Source organism: Cyanistes caeruleus, chromosome 23, assembly GCF_971803275.1.
Source record: "Cyanistes caeruleus chromosome 23, bCyaCae1.hap1.1, whole genome shotgun sequence".
Classification (NCBI taxonomy): Eukaryota; Metazoa; Chordata; class Aves; order Passeriformes; family Paridae; genus Cyanistes; species Cyanistes caeruleus.
Window position 1 is genome coordinate 5,437,501 of NC_141723.1, and position 25,026 is coordinate 5,462,526.

The 25,026-nt window shown below is 49.5% G+C and overlaps 1 protein-coding gene across 3 annotated transcripts; it reads right to left on the minus strand.

The window, feature by feature from the left end:
• LOC111939291 (ALG9 alpha-1,2-mannosyltransferase) lies at window positions 1-23,424 on the minus strand. 3 transcript variants are annotated; one of them, XM_086861248.1, is made up of 18 exons: window positions 23,039-23,424; window positions 22,420-22,576; window positions 22,076-22,279; window positions 21,507-21,665; window positions 18,634-18,772; window positions 18,261-18,395; window positions 17,959-18,029; window positions 17,061-17,149; window positions 16,533-16,668; window positions 16,144-16,231; window positions 15,932-16,037; window positions 12,212-12,334; window positions 10,637-10,791; window positions 9,001-9,130; window positions 8,263-8,410; window positions 7,898-8,027; window positions 5,328-5,458; window positions 1-1,793 (listed from the first exon to the last, which is right to left on the minus strand). In XM_086861248.1, exons 1-18 carry the CDS (start codon window positions 23,220-23,222, stop codon window positions 1,673-1,675), a joined length of 2,406 nt encoding a protein of 801 aa, XP_086717374.1. In that variant the 5' UTR covers window positions 23,223-23,424; the 3' UTR covers window positions 1-1,672. The 3 variants fall into 3 exon arrangements, with proteins under 3 accessions (XP_086717374.1, XP_086717373.1, XP_023797199.2); XM_086861247.1 differs by lacking the exons at window positions 21,507-21,665; window positions 22,076-22,279; window positions 22,420-22,576; window positions 23,039-23,424 and adding an exon at window positions 19,085-19,200; XM_023941431.2 differs by lacking the exons at window positions 1-1,793; window positions 5,328-5,458; window positions 7,898-8,027; ... (9 more) ...; window positions 18,261-18,395; window positions 18,634-18,772 and adding an exon at window positions 19,518-21,214.
• Between the last annotated feature and the right edge of the window lie 1,602 nt (window positions 23,425-25,026).

Sequence of the window (25,026 nt, forward strand, 5' to 3'; positions counted from 1 at the left end):
TGGTTTCCAATGGGTGTTTACTGCACTGTGCTCACACACACACGAGGCCAGGGCTGGGACAGGGGACACTCACAGAGGTGCTGCAGGCGCTGCTCCAGCTGCACCTGGTGCTTTATTTGATCCAGGGAAGAGGCAGCAAGCAGGGCAAGAGTTTTGGTTTGGATTTAGCAGCACCAGAGCCCTGTGTGAGCTTTACCGAGGGCAGAGCTGGCTGCAGGGAGGGAGGGAGGGGGAGATGAACACAGACACAGAACCCTGCTGTCAGCTCTGCCCTCCCCTCCCGTGCCTTGAAAACCTCAGAGCTCAGCTGACGCTTGGGAAGGTGAGGCTTGCATTTCCCTAAGGATGGCACGACTCAGACACCACCCTAAATCTGAATTTAGAGCCTCAGCTTCCACCTGCTGCTCCAGGGAGTGGGGAGCAATGGGATTCTCCATGGTGTGACCATCCAGGCTCCAGCAGGGCCGTAGCACAAGCATTAAAAACCTCCTTAATTCAATGCTGGGATTCAGAAACTCCTCCTGTGTTTCTGAGGTTGGTCCTATGGCTCAGCCCAGCCCTGCTGCTCATCCAGCTCCTCCTGCTCTGTCCCAGCAGGGTCAGGTTGGATCACAGCCTTCCCACCCTGCTGAGACCTGCACCCACCAGCTGGACCCCCAGAGCTTTCCTGGATCCCAAACATCCAAATCTGCTCCCTGATCCCCCTGCTCAGACCAACCCAGGCACAGTCACACCATGGAGCAGGTGCAGAACTTCCCCTCCACCCCATATCCCCACAGAACTCCAGGGATGTGAGTGAGAACAGCTCCCTCCATCCAGCTGGTGATGCTGCACATTTAAAAATGGAGATAGCACAAGCACAGCGCTGCTCTGAGGCATGTTGGACCCACGTAACACATCCTGGCTATTCTGGGAAACAGAACTGCAAAAAGAAAAATGGATTCATCCTTCTCCTCTCTGGATGATTCCAGAATTTTTAAGATGCTGAAGTCCAGAATTCCAAGGCTCTTGAAAAAAATCATTATAAATAGCAAACAAACACTTGGCTTCACAGACAACACAAACACTCTGATCCCATTAAACACATAATTGTCTCAGTTTGGTTTTTTCTTCCCAAAAGCACAGGTTTATCCCTGGAAATGTCTCCTGGACAGAGCAGCTTTGGCTGTTCCTCTGCAAGATGTTTCATTCCTTGAGACTCAGTGCGTTCCAGTTCATTGTCAGCCAGGTGATTTTCCTCCTTTTCCCCTTGGAAAAAGAAAATTCCTAAGCTTTGTTACCTGAAAAAAAAATTCCCTGGGTGAAAGACAGCAGAGCTTGAAAAGGTGAGGACAGTGGAGGGGTGGGTGGGGAAGACACACTGAGAATTTGAGCTGGATTTCCCCAGCCTGGAGCAGAACCTTTGCGGTGCCACCCCCCGTTTTATTTTCCATTTTTCTCTCCTCTGGCATCAGAGAGAAGAGCACAGGGAACAGCAGGGATAACACAGCATCCATAGCTGGCTGCTGGATTTTCCAATGGCTCGAGGCAGAGGAGCAGAGGCTGCCAGAGCTCCTCAGGGAATCCTCCCAGCACCATCCTTCACACAGGGAGCTGAACGTGGCTCAGGCAGCTGTCCAAGAGCGCCAGCAGATGCTTTGGGTGGAGTTTTTTTGCCGGCCCAGGTGTGTTCCTAGCCTCCCATTTTTTTCCTGGCCTGCCTCCTGCGGGATTTCAGGATGGTGTAGTTGGCGTAGCGCGTGTGCTGCTCCGAGAGCAGGGGGATGTAGAACGCCCGCAGCAGCCGCGAGGACCTGGAAAAGCAGAAAGGAAAAGCAAATCTCCCTTGAGTGAGATGATTGAATTGAGTGCCCAGTTCTGTTCGGTGCCAGCCTTTCCCAGCCCTTCCCAGCAGGACTGAGGGGGAGAGAGGGCAGGGAATTATTGAAATTGTGATTATTGAAAGAAACTTTAATTGCTCAGTCCCAGCAAGCAGGGGATCTTGGGGGTCACACAGCCCTGGCCTCCAGGGCACTGGGAAGGTGAAAGGCTGCGTTTCCCTCCTGGAATCTCCTTTTTTCCATCCCATCTTTCCGGCTGCCTTTCCCCCCACGCCCCTCTGAGACACAAAAAGCAGCTTTGACGGGCACTGGCATTTTGAAGTTTGGCTCTGGAGCCAATCTGCAGTGGAAATATTGAATTACACCAGGCTGGGCAGCCCTAAAACTCACACTCACCCCGTGTCCTGCCAGTGCTGGGAGCTGGCATCTCACAGCCTTGCAGAAACTGGACCAGTGGAGCACCGAGGGCTTAATGATGTCTGGGTGAAATTAGCACCTTTGATTGGGTTGCTAATTGCTGGAGCTGAGCTCTCTGAATGAAGGAATTCTCTCACTGATAGTACAGTCCAGGCTTCAGTGTGAAGTGGACAAATAAAACATCCTCCAGCAGCAGCTCTGAGCTTTGTGAAGCTTCAAAGATTTGAGCAACTCATTGAAAGAGTTTTGCTTCATGTCTTTAAAGCCAACTGAATGGGAAAATATCCAGCCTTGCCAGCCACAAGTGTAACCCCAGTCCCAGAAAGCTTGGAAAAGCAGCAGCACCACTCAGATTGGGGCTGCTGAGTGGTCAGGGATGGCACACGCTGGTCACTTCAGCTCCCAGCTCTGGATATCCAATTCAAGCAAATTGATTTATTTTTTTTTTCAGCAGAAAGACCAATTGTGTTTTGTTTGCCTGCACTGGAGATCTTTCAGAAACGTAGCTGGAAAACAAAGGCAGGAACTGCCAGTGGGAGCTGCATCTCCCCAGAGGCTCCCAAGGCTCCTGCACAGCCCGGGCTCAGCTGGGATCAGGCAGCTCCTGCTCCCTCCCAGCTCAGAGAGAGAGAGAGGGAGCCTTCACCTCCTGTCACCCCTCTGTCAGCTCAGCCACCTCAGACAGCAGATGGCACATGGAAGGGGCTGGGTGACAGATGACAAGGAATATATTTAATGTTCTATTTGCATTTGCTGCTAAATTTGTCCCCCAGAGACGGAGTGTGCGGAGCCTTAATCAGCACTCGGCTCCCAGCAGCGGGAGCGAGGCCACGCTCGCTCCAAGCTGGGAGAGCAGGGGGCTGTTTCTCCAGGCTTTTTTGGGTTCTGAAGGAGCCACTGCTGCAGGACAGAGCAGCTCCCACTTTCCAGAGCTGGAACCACATGATCCATGGAGCTAAGGCTGTTTCTGCCTGGATTTCAGGGAAAACAACTCAAAAACTGTTCCAGTAGTGCCAGAGGAAGCTGTTGAAGATGTTCCAACCCTCACTTCCCAAATTCCCAGACTAATACGGAATGGCAGCACTTGGGATACCTGCAGTGCTGAGAGATCCCTCCCAAACTGCATTTGGTACCCCGAGTTTGGTGACAGCAGAGCTCAGAGAGAGGCAGGAGAAGGGAGAAGAGCAGGGAATGGCAGGAGGAAGCTGAGCTCTGCCACAGGGGCAGGTCCCAGAGCCACTTGGGCAGGTCCCAGAGCCACCTGGGCAGGTCCCAGAGCCACTTGGGCAGGTCCCAGAGCCACCTGGACAGGTCCCAGAGCCACCTGGACAGGTCCCAGTCCCACCTGGACAGGTCCCAGAGCCTCCCAGCCACACAAAGATCATCATCAAAGCTCTCTGAAAACCCTTTGACGTTTGCACTTCCTCTGGGAGTTAAATTCTCTACCAACACACACATTTCAGGAGTAATTCAGCTACTTTACAAACAAAAATATGGAAAACAACTCGAGGAAAACCCCATTGAAGGGAACAAGACAGCCTCTCATCAAACCAGGGTAATGCTATGCTCCAACAAGGTGACCCAATCATTAATTTTGCACTGAGAATTTTATTATTTTTTGATGGAAAACCCAAGTGTTTGGAGCAAGCAGACAGCTCAGCCCTAAAGAGCTGAAAAATATGTGCTCCTCAGAGGGGAGCTGTGATATATTTCCCCTTTTCTGTGCCAGAAAGCGGAGCGCTCAGCCAATATAGAATTAAATGGACCTTGGCAAAGCAGCTTCCTGAGGAGCATAATTAGCTGGTGGCTTGGAGTGCTCTCTAATTCAATTAGCAGCACCATTTATCAGAGCCAGCTGAGATTTACATTTGCACTTGCTGACGTCAATGGGAGACTTGCAGCGAGCCCCAGAAGCCTCCAGTGCAGCAGGACTGAACTGAGCTGCTGGGGTCATTTATTCCATTTATTTCATTTATTTTCACACAACAAGAGCTGGGGAGGTGCTCGATGGGTTTGGGGTTGTTTTTTCACCCCTTGCTCTGCCACCACTGAGCTGCAAACCTGAAACCTCCACTCAGCTCCAAAGATAAAGCAGCTCTGAGAGCCCACAAATGTGGCAGAAATGCACATTTAAGGGCAAACCCTCTGCACACAGAGTGCCTGTGATGCCTCATTAGTAAAACTCATTGGCCACCTCCTTCCCCCTGCCCAAATGTAGCAGCAGGTTTTGGAAATGCAGTTCAGGGAAGATCTTTCCAAGGAAGCTGGGAACACCAGAGCTGTCCTGGGAGCTGCTCAAACCTTATCACTCCTTCCCCCTGCTCTTCCCAGCCCTGCTCCCTGCAGGGCCCAGGAAGCAATTGGAAAACAGGAGGGCTCTGGGTTAGCTTTTCACAGAGGTTTTTCCACCCTCTGTCCTGGGGTGATGCCTTCATGACCAGAGCTCTGAAGGACTAAACCAGATCCCCTGTGCAGCTGAGGGTTCCTGGATTTGCAGCAATGTTGGGAACAACATTCCCGGTTTGACAGCCCCAATCCCACTCCCTGACAGAGCAAATCCCAATCTCTGCTTCCCACAGAGATTCCTGGCCAGCAAGGTGCTCAGTGGGCAGCACAACCACTGCAGAAGATTCCAGAAGGAATGTCTTCCATGGATTTTCTGGTGCCTAATAAAGGCCTGGCCCTGCTGACTGCCTCCTCTCTCTGCTAGCTTTCACAGAATTCTTCAGAGCTCATCCCCTCTGATGATTTATACCTGTCTTGAATTTGGCTGGGACAAAAAAAAAAGAGTGAAGTCTCCTGGGAGGAGGTGACATCCACCTCATTGCTTTGGAAAACAACCCCAGAAACCATTGCTTCAGCAGGGAGCTTTATAAAGAATTTGTTTATTTCTTTATAAAAATACTCCTCACAGAGTTTCACCCTGTAAAGCAACTTGGGTCATAAATTTTGCAAGCAGGAGTTTGACAAAGGCTCCACTTTGCTGGATTTCAAGCTGGCATTGGCCCACGGATCTCTCCTCCCTGTCCACTTCTGCAAACAGAAATCACAGCCAGCCCCATCCCTCCCTCTGCAAAGTGCAAATCCTACCTGGAAACATCAAGGAATGGCTTGTAGGCAATGGTCAGCCACTCTTCTCTGTTGGAGGAGTACCTGGGCTCCCTCGGGCTCTCCGTTGCTGTGTCCAAGTCCACCAGGTAGTGGCACTTGGAGATGTCAATCTGCAGGAAGAGACATTGCTGGGGTTTACTCCCCGTGGTTTTGGTTGTGTCCCTCCACAGCAGTGCAAAGAGGGTGTTGTTCCCCTCTAGGAGGAGGTGAATGCTTCATGCAGGACACAGGTAATGTGATCTGAGTGTTTTCAAGCACAACCTTTGTGGGGGAACCCAGGACAGCACATTGTGAAACCTCCTCCTTCCTGCTAGGAATTCTTATCCCATCTTACTCCCTCAAACTCTTCCTTGAGGGATTTCAGTTACTCTCCCACAGAATTTTACTGCCAACTTCCTTGGCCATGTGCTCGAGATCCCTTTTCTGAAGCACCTTTGGGGTTTAATGTAACAATTTAGGGCTGCAAACAATTTAATGAGGTGGATAGCAGATGGCTCCGTGGCATCACAACTGAGTGGCAAATGAAATTACACCACAGGAAACGCTGCTGAGGATGCTGAATCCGCTTCTTGCTCTGTGTGAGAGGAACATTCCAGGCCCTGGGAGAGGTTCTGGCTCATTAGCAGAAGGACTCCCAAACCACTAACCAAGTTTGTCTGGATGTGATGTAGAATCATTCAGAGAAAGACAATTTGCTGCCTCAAGGATCTCACTTGTCTCATCCTAAATGCTGCCCTAAAAGGGCTGGGACTTCAAATTCCAGGTGCAAGCCATGTTTCCCCTGTATTCTCACAAGTTAGTGAAGCCAGGGATAATAATTCTCCTGCTCTGAGGGCCAACATGGCACCTCTGCATTGATCTGGGGATTTACACAAGACTTGGATGCACAGGCCTTGAAATGAAAGAAAGGAATGAGTCTTGTGAGGGATTTCTAAATTACATCCTCTCCTCTTCTGCTCCCCTTTCCTTTTCCTCCTCCCACTCTTTCTTTATTTGATGCCACTGCTCTGCCAAGTGGAGGAGAGCTAAATTGATCCCATCCTGACTGACAGGAGTGGGAACAGCACAGGGCTGCAGCTAAGGGCACATCTGCTGCTGCCATGGGGTCTGCACGGTGCGAGAAGTGAAGAGAAAGTGCTCAAAAAGCCCTTCCCCTGAAGGCAGCTGCTGTTAACAGCTTCCAGGCCTCATCTGCTGGTCCTGCTTGGATCTATCTTGGTAAGAAATAATATTCCTTATCTCTTTCTTAGCACTTTCAGAGCCAAATGCACCTCCCCAGCCGGGCAAGTGCAAGGTAAGTGCTGCTCAATGTGATTAAGGAAAGAGAGATTGCAAAACAAGATCAAATCACTCCTTCCCCAGTGTCTCATAGCAACAGGAACACGGAGCTTCCCTCTTCCATCTCCAAGCAGAGCAGTAATAGACACACCTGAAACACTGAGATCTACGCCATGAGTTGTTTTATCCATGGCTCAGATAATCCTCCTGAACCACTGGTTTTCTCCCCTTTAAATTTAGATTTATTCCCTCTCATAGTCCCTGTCCAGTTCTTGATAATTATCCTTCTGTTTGTTTGTTGTTTTTTTTAAATCTGGGTGTGTTTGTACTCACTAAATCTGGGGAAAGATCTTGATCTCTTGGTGCAATTAGCAGGTCAAAAGTTGGAGTTTTAACCCCCTGTTTAATTTCTGAAGTCCTAAGCCCTTGAGCTTGCAGGAGAAATAACAAAGTTGTAGGGTGACATTAAGGAACAAGCATGAAACAAAAGTGTGTTTTGCTCTGTTAGTCACAGGCTGTGTAGCAGCCAGCTGTCTGTGCTAAAAATAAGCCCCAGTTAAAGATTTCATAAATTAAATGCACTGCAGCAGACAGCTCCTCTCAGGTGGGAACACGCCTCCTTCCCATTTCCAGTAACTGCATAATAAGTCTCAAAATAGGAGTTTTAACCCAGAAGACTGCCAAGGTTTAACCTGTTAGTAATTTTTAAACATGCTAGCTAGCAATAGTTTTAAAACATTCCTATTTGTGCACTGGTTTTGTTCAGTTCAACCAGGAAATAAATCAGTAATACCAATATACATTATCTTAGCAGATTCCCATTAATGCAATTAACTTCCAAATTAAGTTCCTCCTCCTCAGTTGAAAATATGATGAATAGTTTTATATTTAAAAAGAAATAAATTCAGTTCCTGCTCAGTGACAAATATTTTCTGTGGGGGACTTCAAATTACTCATTCCTGTGACCACATGAACACACTACACTAAACCCCAAACTGCAATAATTAGGAGTTCTTACTTCTGCTGCTTCTTTTATTATCATTATGTCTTCAAGCTGGCAGATGAAAGGCAAACAGAAGCCACTCATGAGACTGGGGAGATTTCCAAGTGCTGCAGAGGGACCATTTTTGGTTTGGAACTCCCCAGGAAACAGAAATGGGGAGATCCACTCAGAGGCATTGCATTAATTTAAATTATTTAAATTAATTATTGTTATAAGTTATTTATAAATTATTTAAATTAAGGGAAAGGAACCAGTAATAAATCCTTACGTATCGAGACGGCTCCTCCTTGTTCTGGTCGTTCATGTCTGTGGGAATGATCCTGGTGGCCATGGGCCCCTTGGCAAAGGGTTTGGGCAGCTGGCCCCGGAATTCTGACAGGATAAACTGGAGCTGCCAGCTGCAGGGAACAGGGAGAACATTCTGTGTGCACAGCACCAAAACCAGAACCAAGGACATCGATCCCAGGGTGGGCACAGGCACACCACACATTGCCAGGAACTTGTGGCCAACCAAAAACCTCCCAAATCCTTTATTTGGATATTTTAACACTCTGCTGGTGACAACACAGAGCATTATTCCCCACGTGCATTATTGTGCCCCTCGTTATCCAGCTTTTCCATGGAAGCACTCACTTGTCTGGCAGCAGGAAGCTGCTGGGGAACCTGTGCCACTCCTTCCCCACACAGACATGGACTGGCCTCCCCTCTGGCACTGTGTGGATGCTGGGGTCAGTGGCAATCCTGTGGAATTCCGGGTACAGGTCCAGGGGCCCGTGGTAACCTGTGGAAATCATAATTAAAGTAAGAGGGGTATTTCATTAAAGCCTGCAAAAACGGCTTCATGCATAATTTTTTAACTGGTAACTCACTGAATAAATGAACTGGTCTGTGCTAAGGACTGGCTGATTCAAAGTTTCTCCTCTTCCTAATAATTTTATTCACATTCCCCTGTCCTGGCTGTCAATGGACACTAAAACCTCAACAAAAACGATGGGGATGGGATGATGAGGTGGGAAGGCTCTGATTCCAGGAATGTCCAATCCATCTCGTGCACCCAGTTCATGTTTTACACAGGAAAATGCTTTTCCAAGTGGGATTATCCATTTCAAAACTGAAGCATCTGCTTTAACACCAGTCAGATTTTAGATCAGCGAAGAGGATTTTGAAGTGATGCAATTCTGGTGATCCATTCACACACATGTATGGACAAATGTATTAACTAATAATTAATTAATGAACTTATCCCTTCCCCTGCAGCAACAACACCCAAACTTCTCGAGGTTCCTGATTTCTACAGGCAAAGCAGCACAACTTTTTGCAGGCCCTGAGCCCAAGAGCCAGGAGAGCAGAGGGCAAATCTGAAATACCAACCTTTGAATAAGGCAACAGAGCGTGAGAGTGACAAAAGGCCAAAGAGGAAGACAGTCCCCAGGGCCAGCCAGTTGGAGGACACTGTGTAGTGTTCCAGGCGGTAGCGCTGGAAGATGAAGTGGTAACATTTCTCAGGGAAGAGATTAAAAAAAAAAAAGAGACAATATGAAGTTACTTCAACTCTGATCTCTTCAGCAAAATTCTCATTTTTTCATAAAAGCCTAACAACAGCGCATCCCCCACCAGATCTTTGGGCTTTTTTTTTTAATTTAGAGCCATAAAAATGCACCGAAACTCATAGGGTTTAGTCATATTTAAGTGATAATTTGTGGTATTTCAAGGAGTTTTCAGCTTGGTTGTTCCCAGGTGAACCAGGGGCAAGTGTCCCTTCCAGACTGCTCTGCAGAAGTTCCCTGCACAGACTCACCTGATTTTCCTGAATTCCTGCCTAACACAAGCTCCATGACCCAGATTTCCAGAGTGACCTCTGGTTGTTTACCCTGCCTGCACAAACCACAGCTTTGAAGTGGATAAAAGAACAGAGCACACTCTGCATCCAGCTTTAAACACAGGTCACTCTGAAACTGGTTAAAGAAAAACTGAGAGAAGAAAAACTGACAAAAGAAAAATTGATAAAAAAGAGCGCTTTAGGGTTTTGGTTTTGTTTTTTTTTTCCAATTAAAAAGCCTTTCTGGGAAGAGCCAGGAGGAAACACATCCAGTCCCTGGCTTGGGCCTTCCCCGCTGTCCTGCAGGAGTGGTAATTCACTCCCTGCCCTCAGCTGGTTTCTGTTTCTCTTGTCCTGCTTGCATTTTTCTCATAACAGCCAAATCCACGTGGTTTAGAGAGGGGAGAGTGACAAGCTTGTCCTGCTGCTGGGCAGGCAGTTCCAGATTCCCAGCTGGATGCTCCATACTGAGCAAAATGTCATCAAACAGTGGTAAAAATACGCAAGAAATGTACACAAAACTTTCCTAAAGCCATATTTAAAGTAAGAACCAATTAACATTGCTCTGAGAGCACAGAGGAATTCTCATTCAGAGCCATAAAAGTGGTGACATTCCAGAGCTGGATCCTGCATCTGAGCATGGGAAGGATGAGGGACTGAGGTGGGCAGGAATTCCAGCAGGGCAGGACAGAGGAGGAACAGCAGGATGAGGCCAAACAGCTGGAATTGGACTTCTGGCTGCATTCCTGAGCCTTTTTAACAGCAGGAGATGAATAATTCTGAGCTTTGGGAAGGTTTATATCAGTCTGTATTAGTGCTTTGCTCTGTGAAGTGGTTCAAGTGATGTTTACTAAATATCCAGTTTTTGGCTCTTCCAAATGTTCATTCCCAACATTTAAACGAGATCCCTTTGCCTTTTCTCAACCCAGTGAGGGATTCCTGATAAAACACATCAAAATGCACTTCCTGCACACTCACATTCCTGCCCTTAAAGCTGAGCAGCCAAGGAGGCACAATTCCACCAGCAGGTTACTGAACCCTCATGGAATCCCCTGGATTTTGTGTGCTGTTGGCACTGCAGCACCACAACTGCAGGAATTCCCACTTAGGATTGGAGAACAACCCAAAGTTGTCCTGAAATAATGGCTGAGAAATATTCTCAGCTATTTATTAAAAACTAGAATTTACCTGAAGAGCAGAGAGAGCCACAGCACCAGAGAGACAGATGAGGGGATAGATGGGGAAGAGAAATCTCTCTTCCTTGTGGGGCTGGCTGAAGAAAATCAGGATCCAGATGTACATGGGAGCCAGGGTCAGCCAGTAGGGACGGCCCAGATTCTGAACTGGAAGAAACAAAACCTCAGCAAAGGAGCAATGCAAGAATTCCTTCTCTTGCACAATCCTTCCTCACACCCAAAGCCCACTCTGGAGACCCAAACACGCCCTGTTCTGAGCATCCCTGCTGCTAAAACCCAGGTAACACACCCAAACAACCAGCAGGGCGTTTTCCACAGAGGATTTTTGCAGATTCCTACAATACTGACCATTCCAACAGCCCAAAATCTGGAAATAAGTGTTACTGGATCCAAGAAGACACAAAACCCATCCAGGCCTGACAGGAGTGCTGGGTTTCCTGCTGGGCAATCTACACACAGAGATCAGAAAGAGCCTCCTCAGGATCTCCCCTTCCCCTCCCAAATGGTTGTTTAGAGCCTGAGGTTTGCCCAACCTTCATCACCTCATTACAAAAATAACACCAGGAGAGGTCTCTCAGGCGCCTTCTGCTGAACAGAGGAAATAACTGATTCAAAAATAACAACAATTACCCTGGATTTCAGTCACACTGAGGAGGGTTCTATGCTGCCTGACAATTTTCAGTCCCTTTCCTACCCCCTTGCTACTCCCAACAGCAGAGTTAAGCAATTAAGCCAACGGCATTTCACAGACAATAAGAACAAAGCTCTTGGCAGAGCCAATCCTGCTGTTAACTACAAGAACACCAAGTGAACAGCAGGAAATTTTGCATTTACAGGAGCTCCTACAGAGCTTTTGCTGCTTTCTGAGTGTTTGTCACTCACAGCCAAGGAACAGATATAAGCAAACAGCCCTTAACATACATTTTCATCGAGGATTGTGTTACAAATTGTTGTATTCAGTAAAAAAAACCCCAAAAAAACAGAGAAAGCAAAGCACTGACTGGACTGATGAATCTGGAGGCTGCTGTTGACCCTTGGTGAATTTTCCTTAGGAGAACAGCAGAGGAGAATTTACACTTCCCCTCTGGAGTCTCAAGTGTCATGTGCTCAAACTGATGTCATTTTATTCAAGAAAAAGCACAGTGGGAAGTAGGGAATATTCTGGTTCCTCCTTTTTTTTTTAACTCTCAGTATATCCACACCCACGGGGACACTTCCCAGAGCAGGGGGAGCCTGGCAGTCCTGGCAGCTGAAAAATCCACAGTGATCAGAACAGTCCAGCTTCAATCCCAAAAGGTTTTTACCCATTCCCAGCTCTAGACAAGATGGGAACAGCTTCTTCCCCATTTAGGATTAGTGACTGGGCCATTCCTGACGCATTAAATATCAGAATGAAGCTTAGGAACCCCACACCATGTCAGGCTTGCTTTTTTAAACACATTTTTCCACTTGGGGTAGAGGCAAGGAACAATCCTGAACTCTCATGAGCTCCAGGAACTTTCCTGGTGCTCCAAAGGCTTTCACTGCTCCCAGTTTCACTTCCAGGCCCACTCTGCCCTGCGCTCACCACGGAATTTCTGCAGCAAACACTCCATCAGACAGGTCAGAGGCAGCACCAGCAGGGCCAGCACAAAAACCACGTTGAAATTCAGAAAGCCATTGATGAAATAGAAGTACCAGGGCTCTGTACCTAAAGGATGAGGGAACAAAAACGGAAAAAAGAGGTTTGAAACACAATCATGAATGGATGGAACAGCAGCTTTGGTCCTTCTTTGCCTGACACAGCCCACCAGAGATTCTCACACTCACACCAGCCCAAGAAACTTCATTGTCCTCCTGCTCAGAAATGATTTTCCTCCTTATTTTTTCACTGGGGGTGAAAACCAGTCAGTATTTCATCTGCTGCTCACGAATCCCAGAGCACTCCCAGAATCCTGTGACACAGAGCTCACCCTTACATTCAGAAGGACAGCAAGGAAGCAGGGGTGGAAACTCGTCAAACTGGGAAACTTGACCCCAAATTCATTCTTTCTTTCTAACTGCAGAGGAGTAACACAAAACCACACAAATGTCATATAACTCTGGAGTGAGGATGTTCACTCTGGGCTGGCAGGAACGGAAAATGTGCCAAAAAGGATTAAGAAGGAAAGGGGTTTGTAATCCCACTTCACCCCAACAAAAGGCTCTGCCACTAAATTCTGCTTTTGGTCCCTCCTTAGACTCAGCACTATTTAAATAAACATCTTAAATAATTATTTAAGTAAAAATCCAACCCTTAAATGTCCCAAATTCAGCCTGTTCTTACACAGAGGAGCGAGGCAGCTCTGCCTCCACACTTGGGAACTGGCTGCAAGCTCTGGAGGATGTAAACTGAAAGAAACTCCAGTCCAACTGTCATTTATTTAGACTCCTAATTCAGGATGCTTAAAGCCCTTAACAATAAGGAGTGCCAGTTCCTCTCCACACATTTCCCACTCTCTCAGTGTGATTAGCTCAATCAGCCAGTAAATGACACGCGGGGGCTTTAATCACTGCACTGTTGTGACATGTGTCACATGCCACAGCAATTTCCTGCAATCAGAGACACTTAAATTGGGTCCGTGTTGAAATTAATCAGACAACTGAAAAGCAGCAAGGAAAACCCGAAACCTCTGCAGCTCCTCTAGCTAAAAAAAAAAAAAAAGGGGGGGAGAAGCTGCACTGGGAATGTCACAAACATGGCACTGGAGTCACTGCTTGGCCAAGCAGCTTGGGTTTCTGGAGGAAACCCTGAGTTATTAGCACTGGAAGCAAACAGCAATGATATCAATAAGTTCTAAACCTTTAAATGATAATTCCAGAGGCCATCCTGCCACCTTTCTGGCTGTGATGGAAAGCAAAGGGAATTCACCCTGAATTCACCTCTCTGGTTTCTGATTTGGCAGCTTGGGGTTCAGGAGTGAAGGACACTTGATGAAACACAACTCCTCCACGATCCAAATGCAGCCCAGATAATTCTGCTAATAAACAGATCAGCTGCTCTGAAGCACAGCTTTAACAAAAAAAAAAGGCTGCTGGCTCACATTTTTTTGCAGTGCGACTGAATTGCCCATAAAAAATAAAAAAAAAGCACTGGAGCCTCCTCTCCTTCTCCAATGAGGGATTTTCTACTCTGAGAGAGGCTAAAAAAATATAGAAAGAGGGGAAAAAAAAGGAGAGAACAGTGCACAGCAGGCAAAAAGCAGCAGGCTAGCTCACTGTGACACAGCCATTCAGAGGCACTCAGGCTCAAAGCCTTCCAGGGCAAAAGGGATTTTATTCCTGTTATCCACAGGGCTCAAGGTGAACTCAGCCTCAAAAAGGAATGACCCCACTGCATGAGAGAAGCCCTGGCCCAGAACATCATCTTTGAAGAGGGGAGGGACACTGGAGAGCTCTCCATGCTCAGGTTAATGGGAATGTGCTTCCAGAGCAGGAGAGGAGATGGAGCTTCCTGCAAGGATCCATGTCCCAGAGCTGGGCAGGTGTGGGATGTGGGAGACAGACCGGTGAAAGCAGTGGGAAAAGAACACCCAGGCAGCTCATAGCATGGTGGTTCCGTGGGGAAAAGCAGCTGGAAGCACTGTCAGACCCTGAGTGAGAAAATGCTCTGAACTCTGAGGTCTGGAATGGCCCTGGGAGCAATTCCAGAACTCGGCCTCGGGAGCGAATCCCATTCAGCCACGCTGCACCTTGACCACAGGAACGGTGAGGGCAGCTCAGGCCAGAGCAGGGGAGTTGTAGAAGAGGTTTTAAGACAAGGAGCCCCACCCTGGGCTGAAGCCTGAGTGCAGGAACTGCAGCTGGCAAGCAGTAACTAAGCTGCAATAATTTGGTCATGAGTCACAGCCCTCGTTCTGATTCAGTGCTGCTACAATGAACAGTCTGCTCGCTGCATTTCATTTATTCTCACTCTGCTCAAGAAGCAGGGCTCCACAGAGAAAGGTGTCACATGAACAGCTCCAGCACATTCCACCCAAGCTGAATAAAGCTTCCCAAAGTGGGACAAAACTTTGGTCACAAATTATGACTTCTTAGAATATAAGTACACAAAAACACCCCCAAAAAAACTCCACTCATTTCTATTCTATTTCAAGCTATTTTCCCTTGGCTGCAGAAACCTAATCACTCCAGGGAAATATTAATTGCACAGACAATATTTATGTAGAGGGAGTGTATTGCTAAAGACAGAAGAAAAAAAAATTAATTGAACTTTGTCTCCAAAATACTGCAGTGCTTACACTGGAGATGATCTGGGTTGGTGACTCTGTCCCCATCATGTGAACGTTGGGAAATCCCAGCTTCCAAAGCCAAGAGGGATTGGCCAGCCTTTCATCTCCCCTGGTAGTGTTATTTTTCCCCAGTGTTTTGAAGCTCTCTAAACACACAGTGTTGTCCTGGCCACGCTGCATTAAAGAGCAATTGCAGGCAGGCTCTTTTACTAGCCCGAGGATGTTGTGTGAATGTCACTGTGAATAAAACTCTTCAGGACAGATTGGTCCCCGGAGGCTTCTGGAAACAACTCATGCACCAGTGTGGAAAAGGTCAGGCATAGACCTCTGCCAAAACCTATCAGAGCCTGGAGTTTACTTACAGAAAACTCCCAGCTCCACACTTCAGAGCCTTCCTGCAGAGGCCAAGAGCCGCTGCTGTCCTGCTGTGCCACAGCACAAGTGACAAATCACCACTCAGCACCACCCAAAACAGCCCCTCAGTGCAACCAGCAAGGCCAGCTGCCAGAGAAAGCCTTGCTGCTCCTCACCACTGCTGAATTCCTCCTGGAACAGCTCCTCTGGCCTCAGCACAGAGGTGCTGCAGGGATCCTGTGGTCTCTGCCAGCCCTTCTGAAGCCTTGCTAGAAATTAACTTCCTGCTGTTCAGCTCTAGAAGTGCAGGGAAAGGACAGAAAGAAGGATGGATTCTGCACCATTCCTCACTTTCCCAAAGTTCTGCAGCCTGACTGCGAGGAACGGCAGCCAGGAACAAGACTCAAGCTGACAAACACAGACAGACCACTTGAGCACAGTGAGACATCTCCTGGCAGTTCCACAGAAGAGGAAAGTGAACAAAAGCAGCACAACTCCCAGCGTGGAGGAATCGGGCAGCGCATTGCCAGCTCGACAGAGCCATCCCGTGTCCAGAAACAGCTGCTGCAGCCTTTGGGGCTGGCAGGCTGCTTTTGCTTTGGGGCAGAAAAATCACTGCCAGTCAAGGGCACGGCAGCCAGAGAACCTCGGGCTCCCTCCCTGCCTTCTTATCCCAAACTCACCGTAGAGATCAGGGCCGTGGGGGGTGAAGACATTGTACAAAACGATGTTGAGAGGTGCCACCACCAGCTTCCCATAGTAATAGCTGTCCACCACCACCAAGGGCACCTGCAGGAAAGCAGATTTGTGTTCAAGTGCTCCAACTGATTTTCCTAAAGGAACTCATCCTTTCTACTGCCATCCATTCCCTCTTTGTGGTGTTGCAGGCACTCACCAAAAACAGGATCAAGGACACCACACACCAGTTCAGGAAACTTTTCCACCTCTTCTTCAGGATCAACAAGTCAAAGGCAATAGGGAGCCTGAAAGAGAGAGCAGCTGACAGCTGGAGACTGAGAACCCCATGCAGGTTCTGCTGCCCCTTCAAAGCAAGAGAAAGAACCTCCACTTCACTGGCCTCTGCTTCTACTCCAGATTCATCACCCAGCTCGGGTTTTACCCATATTAACACCAGGAAATCTTCCCAACCTCAGCTGTTCAAAAGACAAGCAGCCTGTAGCAACGACCCTGGACTAAGCTGGCTGCTGGTTTTCTCTTCCACCCCGACATTGTCCCCAGCCAGGTGACAAACCACCTGAGGAAGGGCAAGGAAGTGCTCCTTACCCCAGAGCTGCGCTGAAGGGCCAGCCCAGCAGGGCTCCAGCAGCCACCCCCAGCACTGCCACCGAGGTCCTGTCCATGTACCAGCCCGTCATGGCAATCACCGTGGTGTACATGCAGAAACTGCTGGGCAGGAAAGCTGCAATGCCAGAGGGAACAAAGGTCAGCACAGCCTGCCCACACTTCATCCAGCAAGTGTTTCACACAAGTCTTACAGTGGCTGGGAAAACAGGTACAACCAGCCAGAGGGGACAGCACACAGAGGCAAACTGCCAAAAATATCAGCCTCCCTCCTTAGAACAAAAGATGTCTAAGGAAGGCAGGCCAAGAGCCTGTTACAAAAGGCACAGCAATATTTAAAAACAGGAGGTGGCAACAGAAACAGGCCTGGAAATTGTAACACAGAGAACAAAATTTCAATCAATGCTTATTCTGTCATAAGAATAGAAAAAAGAGAACCCCTGAGATGTGATTTTCTTCTCTCAGGACCTGTCTTTGTTCACTGTTAGTGCCAGTGCCAAGCCAACTCACCTGCAGAAGCACAGAACATCCCTGTGCTGAGCACCAGGAAAGCCAACATCAGCCTGCTCACGTGCAGCCCAAACTTCTTGCACACAGCCCTGGGGAAGCAGCAGAGAAACAGGTCCCACAAAATAGCCTCAGGGCACAAATGAGCAGCATCCAAGGCATGCAGAACCACAAAAAATCCACAGAGCAGCTTGAGAGCTCTGAGGAGGGGGGTTCCCAACACCCAGCTGCTGCCTCTGTGGGATTTCAGACCCTGACTCACACCAGTGCCAAACTCTGGATGGGGCCTGGCTTCTCCCAGTTGTGCAATTCTCAGGAGCTCGTGGCTGCAGGGCTGCACTCATCCATCCTCACCCCTCACCAAACCCCATCATGCAAAAAAAAGCCACAGTTCATCTCCTCAAGCCAGAGTACTGACAAACAAAAAAGTCATGCAAGGTAGTAGTTTGAAAATCAGGAATCGAGAGGCAGCAGGTAAAAATTAAAATCCAGTTTAGACAAGAAAATTGCATGTTAGGGCTACTGATTTTAGTGGATGTAAACAACATTGGCAGAGAGATTACAGACAGCAGCAATCAATGTGTTCCAGTCAAATTCACTGTGATAAGCAAACACAGCACCAGACTCTCCTCAGTCTGCAACACTCCCACCCCTGCTTGCTGCCAGCAGTGAGGAAATGAGTGGAGTCAACAAAATGCTGGAGTAGAGGTGTGGGTGGCAGATCTGGGAGTACAATTTTGTCCTAATTGTGGCATTCTGACCAACATCTCACTGAGTTATCACAAGAACACGTATTTTCTCATTTACACACGAGCCTCAAAGCCCTTTTCTTGTGGCAGTAACTGTGTTTGTCACTCACATTGCTCCCAGGCATCCCCTGCAGACAGACTATGACACTCACTTGTAGAAGTAGAGTTCACAAATGCAGCTCAGGAAGGCCAGGAAGCATCGCAGGAAATAGAAGATGAGAACCTAGCAGACACAGCCAGAGTCTGAATGAGGCACAAGACACAAAATGGGCTTGTAAAGTATCAGGGGAAACCCACAAACCCTTGGAAATCCTTACAGGGAGGTCAATGTTTGTCAACAAACCAGTGTTTTATAATCATGAAGTCAATTTCAACCCCAAACAGGGCAGCTGTTTCACGCACACTAAAGGGACATTTCCTCCTCACAAAAGCAGCTTCCACACACATGATTTACCTTGTTGGTTTGCAGAACCCTGGCATGGAACCAGGCTGGCAAGGCATGGAGCCACAGGTAAGCATAGGAGCGGATGGCATAGGCTGGAGAGTACTCCCATGTCTGAAACCCCTTCCCATAAATGAGGTAGTGCGTCTACAACAAATAAAACCAAATAAATTAACAGGCAGCACACAGTTTTCCACTCCCTGCCCCTGAATCCCAGAGCAAAAAATTTCTCATTGAAACAGAAGGATCAGCACAGGCTTCTAAATAAATCTGAATTTGCACATGCTGACTGGAAATTGAAACAGAGAGCACAAAATCCTAAATAAATGGCTATTTGCACAGGCCAAGTACAAATTCCCAGTCCCAAGGGCAGGAAGGCACTCACCGGTTCCCAGTAGTTAAAGGTCTCGTCACAATCCGAGATGTTGCTCAGCAGAGCTGCACAGAACCTGGCCGAGATGAGACACTTGAAAGCTGTTGATCCTTCAGGGGCCCAGACGTGCCCTGCTTTGCTCCCGGACGATCTAATCCAAAGTGGGGGTTGGGGGGGAAAAATAAAATCAAATCAAATCCAAATACGCAGAAGGAAGATCAAGGCTCACAAGGTGGCAGCGAGCAAAAGGCTGAGCGTGGCGTCAGGGCGGGGGGGATGCCTGAGCCTCTCATGGAAACACCATCAGCCTCAGCATCCTCAAAGCGAGCGGGCAGGGGGATGCTGCAGCACCGGCCCCACCGCACGGACCGCCCGGGTAAAGCCCGGCAGCCCCGGTAGCCCCGACAGCCCCAACAGCCCCGGTAGCCCCGGCGGTCCCCGCTCCGGCCCCGGCGGCACCCACTCGTTCCGCGGCTCCTCGCTGCCCTCAGGCCGCCGCCCCACCGCGTCCCCGCCGCCCGCCCGCGGGCGCTGCCGGGCCCCCTTGGCGGCCATGTCGGGTACGGGCAGCCAGGGCCCCCCGGCCGCCGCCGCCCGGAACGAGCAGCTGCGGCAGCGCCGCTGAAGCCACCGCCGCCATCACGGGTGAGGGCAGAGCGCTGCCTTCGGGAGCGCCACAGCGACACGGACAGGGACAGGGCCAGGGGTACAGACACGGACACGGGACAGGGACACGGAACAGGGACACAGACACGGACAGCGACAGGGACAGCGCTGTCCCACACACCCGGGTCCATCACCCACCGGTTCCTGCCCCGCACACCGGGTCCGAGACAGGGTCCATCCCCGCCCAGTATTGGGCAGGAAAGTGAGGGAACGGGAAACGCAACCACAAATTTACACATTTAATGTTCTTTATTTGGTACCCCCTGCACTCAGGAGATGCAGAAAGGACAGCACGGGAAGGACATGGAGGGGCTGGAGCGTGTCCAGGGAAGGGAACAGAGCTGGGAAGGGTTTGGAGCCCCAAGAATGGCTCAGGGAGCTGGGAAAGGGGCTCAGCCTGGAGCAAAGGAGGCTCAGGGGGCCCTTGTGGCTCTGCACAAGTCCCTGCCAGGAGGGGAGGCTCAGGGTGGACAGCAGCAGGAATTTGCATTAGTAAAGGGGTCGAATCCACCCTCACAGGACCCTAGAAAAGAAAGGCTCCACTTGACAAAACACGGTTTCATTACACACACAGAGAACAGGAGAGTGCTCAGCCCCCATTAACAGAACTCCCACACTGAAACGCTCCAAGGTGCTCCAAGTCCACCCCGCTCTTGTGACAGGCACTGCAGTAACACAGTCTTAGCTCCAGCGACATGCAGGTGACATTTTCCAGGTCAGGAACTGGCACAGGAGCTGCTGCTGCCCCTGCAAACCACGGGAGATGTTCTACCTCAGGGTCACAGCCAGGTGTTGCTGTATTTCCTCCCGAAAGTGCAGCTGCATCTCCGCTGCCTCCCGGCAGCCCAAGGCCCTGTCACAGGACTGGAAAGTCACCCTGTAGCAGAGGCTCCTCCGTCCTGTCCCTGGCTGCTGGAAATCGTCCCTCAACTGGATGGAAACCACCATTTCACCAGACACCCTCCTGGCAAGGGTGTGAAAAGCCACCTCATCAAACTCCTCCCCGTCAGGAACCCAGAAGCTGACATCGTGCACGTAGGAAGGTGGGTAGAGGGAAAAACTCTTGAAAAGCCTCAGCTCTCCCTCAGGAAACTGCCTGAGGAAGCGCTTGTCCGATGTCCAGAGCATTCTCCAGTCGGATATCCCACACAGCAGCATGGCCAGGAGGTCCAGGTTCAGCGAGGCCGAGACAACAACCAGCTCACGGCTCTTTAATTCATCAGCAGCTGTCCTGATAACCCCCACACAGGAGCCTGAGGGGTCTGGGTCTGTCCCCACACAGAGGAAATGCTGAATTTCACCAAGCTGCCATTCAAGAGCAGCAAAGTCACTTAGCTCAGTTCCAAAGCTTGTCGCTTCCTGCAGGCTGATGTTGGGTTTGATGCCAGAAATGCCCCGGTGAAGAGAATTCACGGTGGTTTTAATGTTATCCACCAACATCTGGATACAGCTGCTCTCTGTGCCCCTGCCAACTGCAAGCACAACGAGCATCTCATGGAAAACAGGCATGGAGTGGGGAGTGATCCGACATTTCCTGAAAACTGGCCCGGAAAGAACCTGAAGTGTCCCTGGAGAAAAAGCTCCTTTTTTTATTATTGCCTGAGCATGAGGCAGGAGGGAAGGCCTAAGGTAAAACTGCTTTGGAATTGAGCATCCTTCTTGTACATTCTTATCTGTGTCCTGGCCAAAATGGGAAAACAAATCTGTGTTTTCCAGTCCCTGAGACGTTTTCTCAGTGCTTGGAGCCTCCTCTGGGCTCAGAGTGATCCAGAAGATGTTGGAGTGGCAAACACCATCGGGGTGACCTTGGTGGAGCAGAGGAAGGCAGGAGCTGATGTTCTGCAGTGGAAAAGCTTGGCTGAGCCCTGCACTGAGCTTCTCCTTTATTGTCCTTACTGGATGACTCGAATTCACTTCGAGGAAACCCCTGTGAAAAATAAAAGTGCCAATTACAGACACCATCTGTGATTTCCTTCCTGTGGATACAATTTGGGCGCAGCAATTTACCCAAAACATTCTTAAGCCAGGAATTACCTGACCAAGCCAAGCCTTTCACATTTTCAGGGCAGTGGTGTTTGTCTGCAGGTTACAATCAAGAATTAACTGCAATTTGCTGGTAAAAAAGGATTTCCCAGTCACCATATCCATTTATCTGACCCCATTCCCACTGAGAGCAGGAGAGCTGCTACTGCCAAAGAGAAACGAATTATAAAACTCACCTATTAATTTTATCCACAAGGACTTGTGGCACTTGAAAAGAAACTTTTTGGCTCCCCAGTTGTGTCTTGCAGCTCATGGGTGTGAAACACAGGGGTGCTGTGCCCCGCGTGAAAACGTGGTTCAAAGCACCCTCTACACAGAAGGATTTATCCTGACTCCTGAAAATACACAAAAACAGGGTGAAGTCACTGATAATTTCAAATATTTAATGTGCCTCTGACCAGATGATGGCCAGAGTTCCCTGCCAGCACCAACCCCCAGCCCTCCCATCTTTAGGCTGAGATTGATATTCCTTCTGAAACGGATGCTTTTGACCTTTAAAATCCTCAGATAGTCTTATTTTTAGAGGGTGCTTTGGCAGGAAGCTCGCATTTTAATCTTGGTTATTCTGCTTAGAGATGAACAAGAACTGCAGCTATTTTAAGGAAAATTTTAAGGAAAATTTCAAGGAAAATTTCAAGCAAATTTAAAAGGAGTTCCTCTCCAGCCAACAAGACACTAAAAGAATATTCTAGCGCTGGGGCATTTTAAGAGCACAAACGTGGGAATTTCAGTTTTAACTGGTTACCTGTATCCTGTGCATTTGTATCCATGGATGGTCTCTGCTTTGAAAGGATGAACGTTGCTGAGGATAAACCCAGCTGCTGCCGCCACAGCCACGATTTGCCAGCTGTTGTGCCATTCCCTCCTGGGCTGATCCGCAGGAGTCCCTCCCTGGCCATTGCAAAGGGCCACATGGACTTCTCCCTCCTGTGCCAGCACTTCTGAGCAGCTGGAAGGGGAACCAGGCAAGAGGAAAATTCCTGTTAGCACACCCCCAGATCTCCCAGTGCCGGGAAAAACACCTGGAACGCAGCTGGAAAGCTGTGCCACGGCCGATAATTCACACAGAATTATTCCTGGTTCGCTCACCTATGGAAAAAGCGTGCAAGGAGCTGCCTGTTCTTCACCACCCCAGCTTTTCTCCCGCAGTGAGGGAAGTTGAAATAAATACGATCAAATTCCCGTTTTCCCGGTAAGAAGTGCTCCTTCAGCTTGGTGCAGTCCACGGAAAACACAACCTCGGCTCCTGCAACAGCAAAAGCAAAAGCAAAACAACGCTCCGATGGTTATCAGGGAGGAAATTTTTAAAGAAAGGTGGGAACGCAAATCCCCCAGGGAATTTTTAAGTAGGTGAGAGCTGCCTCGAGCATTGGGCACACACCAGGAAGTCCTGGTGTGCTCTTTGCTCTCTTTCCAGGCAGCAGAAACTTCTGAAAACAGCCGAGCATGGGAGTGGCGAGGGGCTCCCAAGGGACACGGCAGCGGGAGGGGGACCCGCGGGGCAGTGATGCCACTCTGGACGACAACGGGGCGACAGCGATGCCAGGAGGGCGACAGCAAAGGGCTCACAGCAGCTCCGTGCCCACCCTGGGCTGCCCCCGTGGTCCCCGGGCTGTCCCCGGGCTGTCCCCGGGCTGTCCCCGGGCTGTCCCCCGGCTGTCCCCCGGCTGTCCCCCGGCTGTCCCCGCGGTCCCCGGCGCTCACCCACCGCTGTCCCGCAGCCGGCGGATGCTCCGCGCCGCTCCCCCTCTCCCGGCCGCCTCCTCCTCGCTCTCGTAGCAAGTGGCCACCACGTGCGTGCCCTGGGCCCCGCACAGCGCCGCGGAGAAGGAGAAGTTGCCCTCTCCGAGCAGCAGGACGCGGCGGAGCCGCAGGTCCCCGGGCGGGGACATGTCCCCAAGCGCTCAGGGCCACCGGCGCTGGCTCATGACGTGCGGCCCGGCCAGCGGCCACTGCTGGTGGCGTCGGGTCCCCGCGGCCACCCCCGGGGACTGCTCGGCAGCCGCTGTCCCGGGGAGGTGGCGCTGTCCCCGGGAAGGATGCGCTGGGAGCGGGGATCCGGGGAGCTCTCCCGGCCGCCGAGCAGCAGGAAATGGGTAGGAAATGGGTGTTGCGTTCCAAAAGAGAGAGAGAGAAAAAAAAAAAAAAAAAAAGAAGAAGAAAAAAAAAAAGAGGCTGTTAAAAAAGCCGAGGAATCTTTGACTCGCAGAACCGCAGAATGGTCCGGGTTAGAAAGGACCTGAAAGCTGATCTTGTGCAGGGACACCTTTCACTGCCCCAGGTCAGGTTGCTCCAAGCCCCATCCCTGAGCACTTCCAGCCACTTCCCAGCTTCTCTGGGCAGCCTGTGCCCGAGCCTCACCACCCTCACAGGGTAAAATTTCTAATTAATGTCCAATCTAACCCTGCTGTCTGTCGGATTTGAGGCATTCCCCCTTGGCCTGTCACTCCAGGCTTTTTGTGAATAGTCCCTCTCCATCTTTCCTGGGGGCTCCCATCAGGTACTGCAAGTCCACAATTAGGGCACCCTGAAATCTCTTTTCCAGGCTCAACAATCCCAATTCTCTCAGCCTTTCTGCATAGCAGAGGAGTTCCAGCCCTATAATCAATTTGGTGGCCTCCTCTGAGCTCACCTTTACCTGTACCTGCAATTATTATTCTTTGACAATATCTGTGCTGCTTGAATTCCCAAAGGGGAGAAGCAGAGACAGGCAGAAAGAGAAGAAAAAGAGGAAAGAAGCAGTGGAAAGGTGGTGGAAGCATCATTTGGTGTCAGGTAATTGCAGACAAGGTCCCTAATTCCTCAGCAGCGTGATACAAGGTAAATTAATTACCCTGCCTCACATATGTGTACGGTGCCTTTGAGAAGGAAGGAAATTATGGTCTGTAACACCTACAACAGCCAGGCTTGGGTGTCAGCTGCTCCATTTGTGAGCCCACAGCTGCCCCACAGGGCAGGGACAGTGTGTCAGGACAGCTTTCACACAGGTAATGACACAGGGAGGTTTGAAGTGGGCAAAGCTGAGCTCCTACACAGACCCACAGCCACAGTTTGTGAGCTCTGTGCCACCACTGTGTCCCTGTGGCCTTGAGAGAATCATTTTGTCAATTTTAAATTATGGGTAAGTGGCCTGGAGGGGTGTTGGGTACTGAGAAAATATTTACCACACAACCTCCCCGTTCCAATAATTACAGAAACCACTCCAAACTTGTATTTAGCCAGGGAAAATGTGAGTTTTCCTTTTCAGCCCTTTGGAAACAACCTGCTTCAGATTACAGGGAAACATCAGAGAGTGAATTTTGCATGTGCAGAACTGGGACAGTCTGTTGGATGTGAGGAGTTTCTCGATGATGTTTGTGCCTGGAGATGACAGAGATATTTTCTGTCATTCTCTCCTGCTGGGCTGTGCTCCTGTGCCACCCCAGAACAGGTATTTCAGGTCACTCAGGGAGTGGTTTTGTATTTCAAGTATTCTTGTCTGGCTGACCTCATGCAGTTTATCCCCAGAGAGCTTTCACTCGAAATTCCCATTTCTGGCTGCTGATCTGAGCCTGACAAACCCCCTGTACTGTAAAAAAGATTTCCCTCAGTTGCACTTTCAGGCTAAATTCTTACTACTTTGCATTTACTTCCTTTCAATGCTGATTCTTTTGGGATTTGAACAAAAACCTCATGGATTTCCAGGCCACCAGTCTG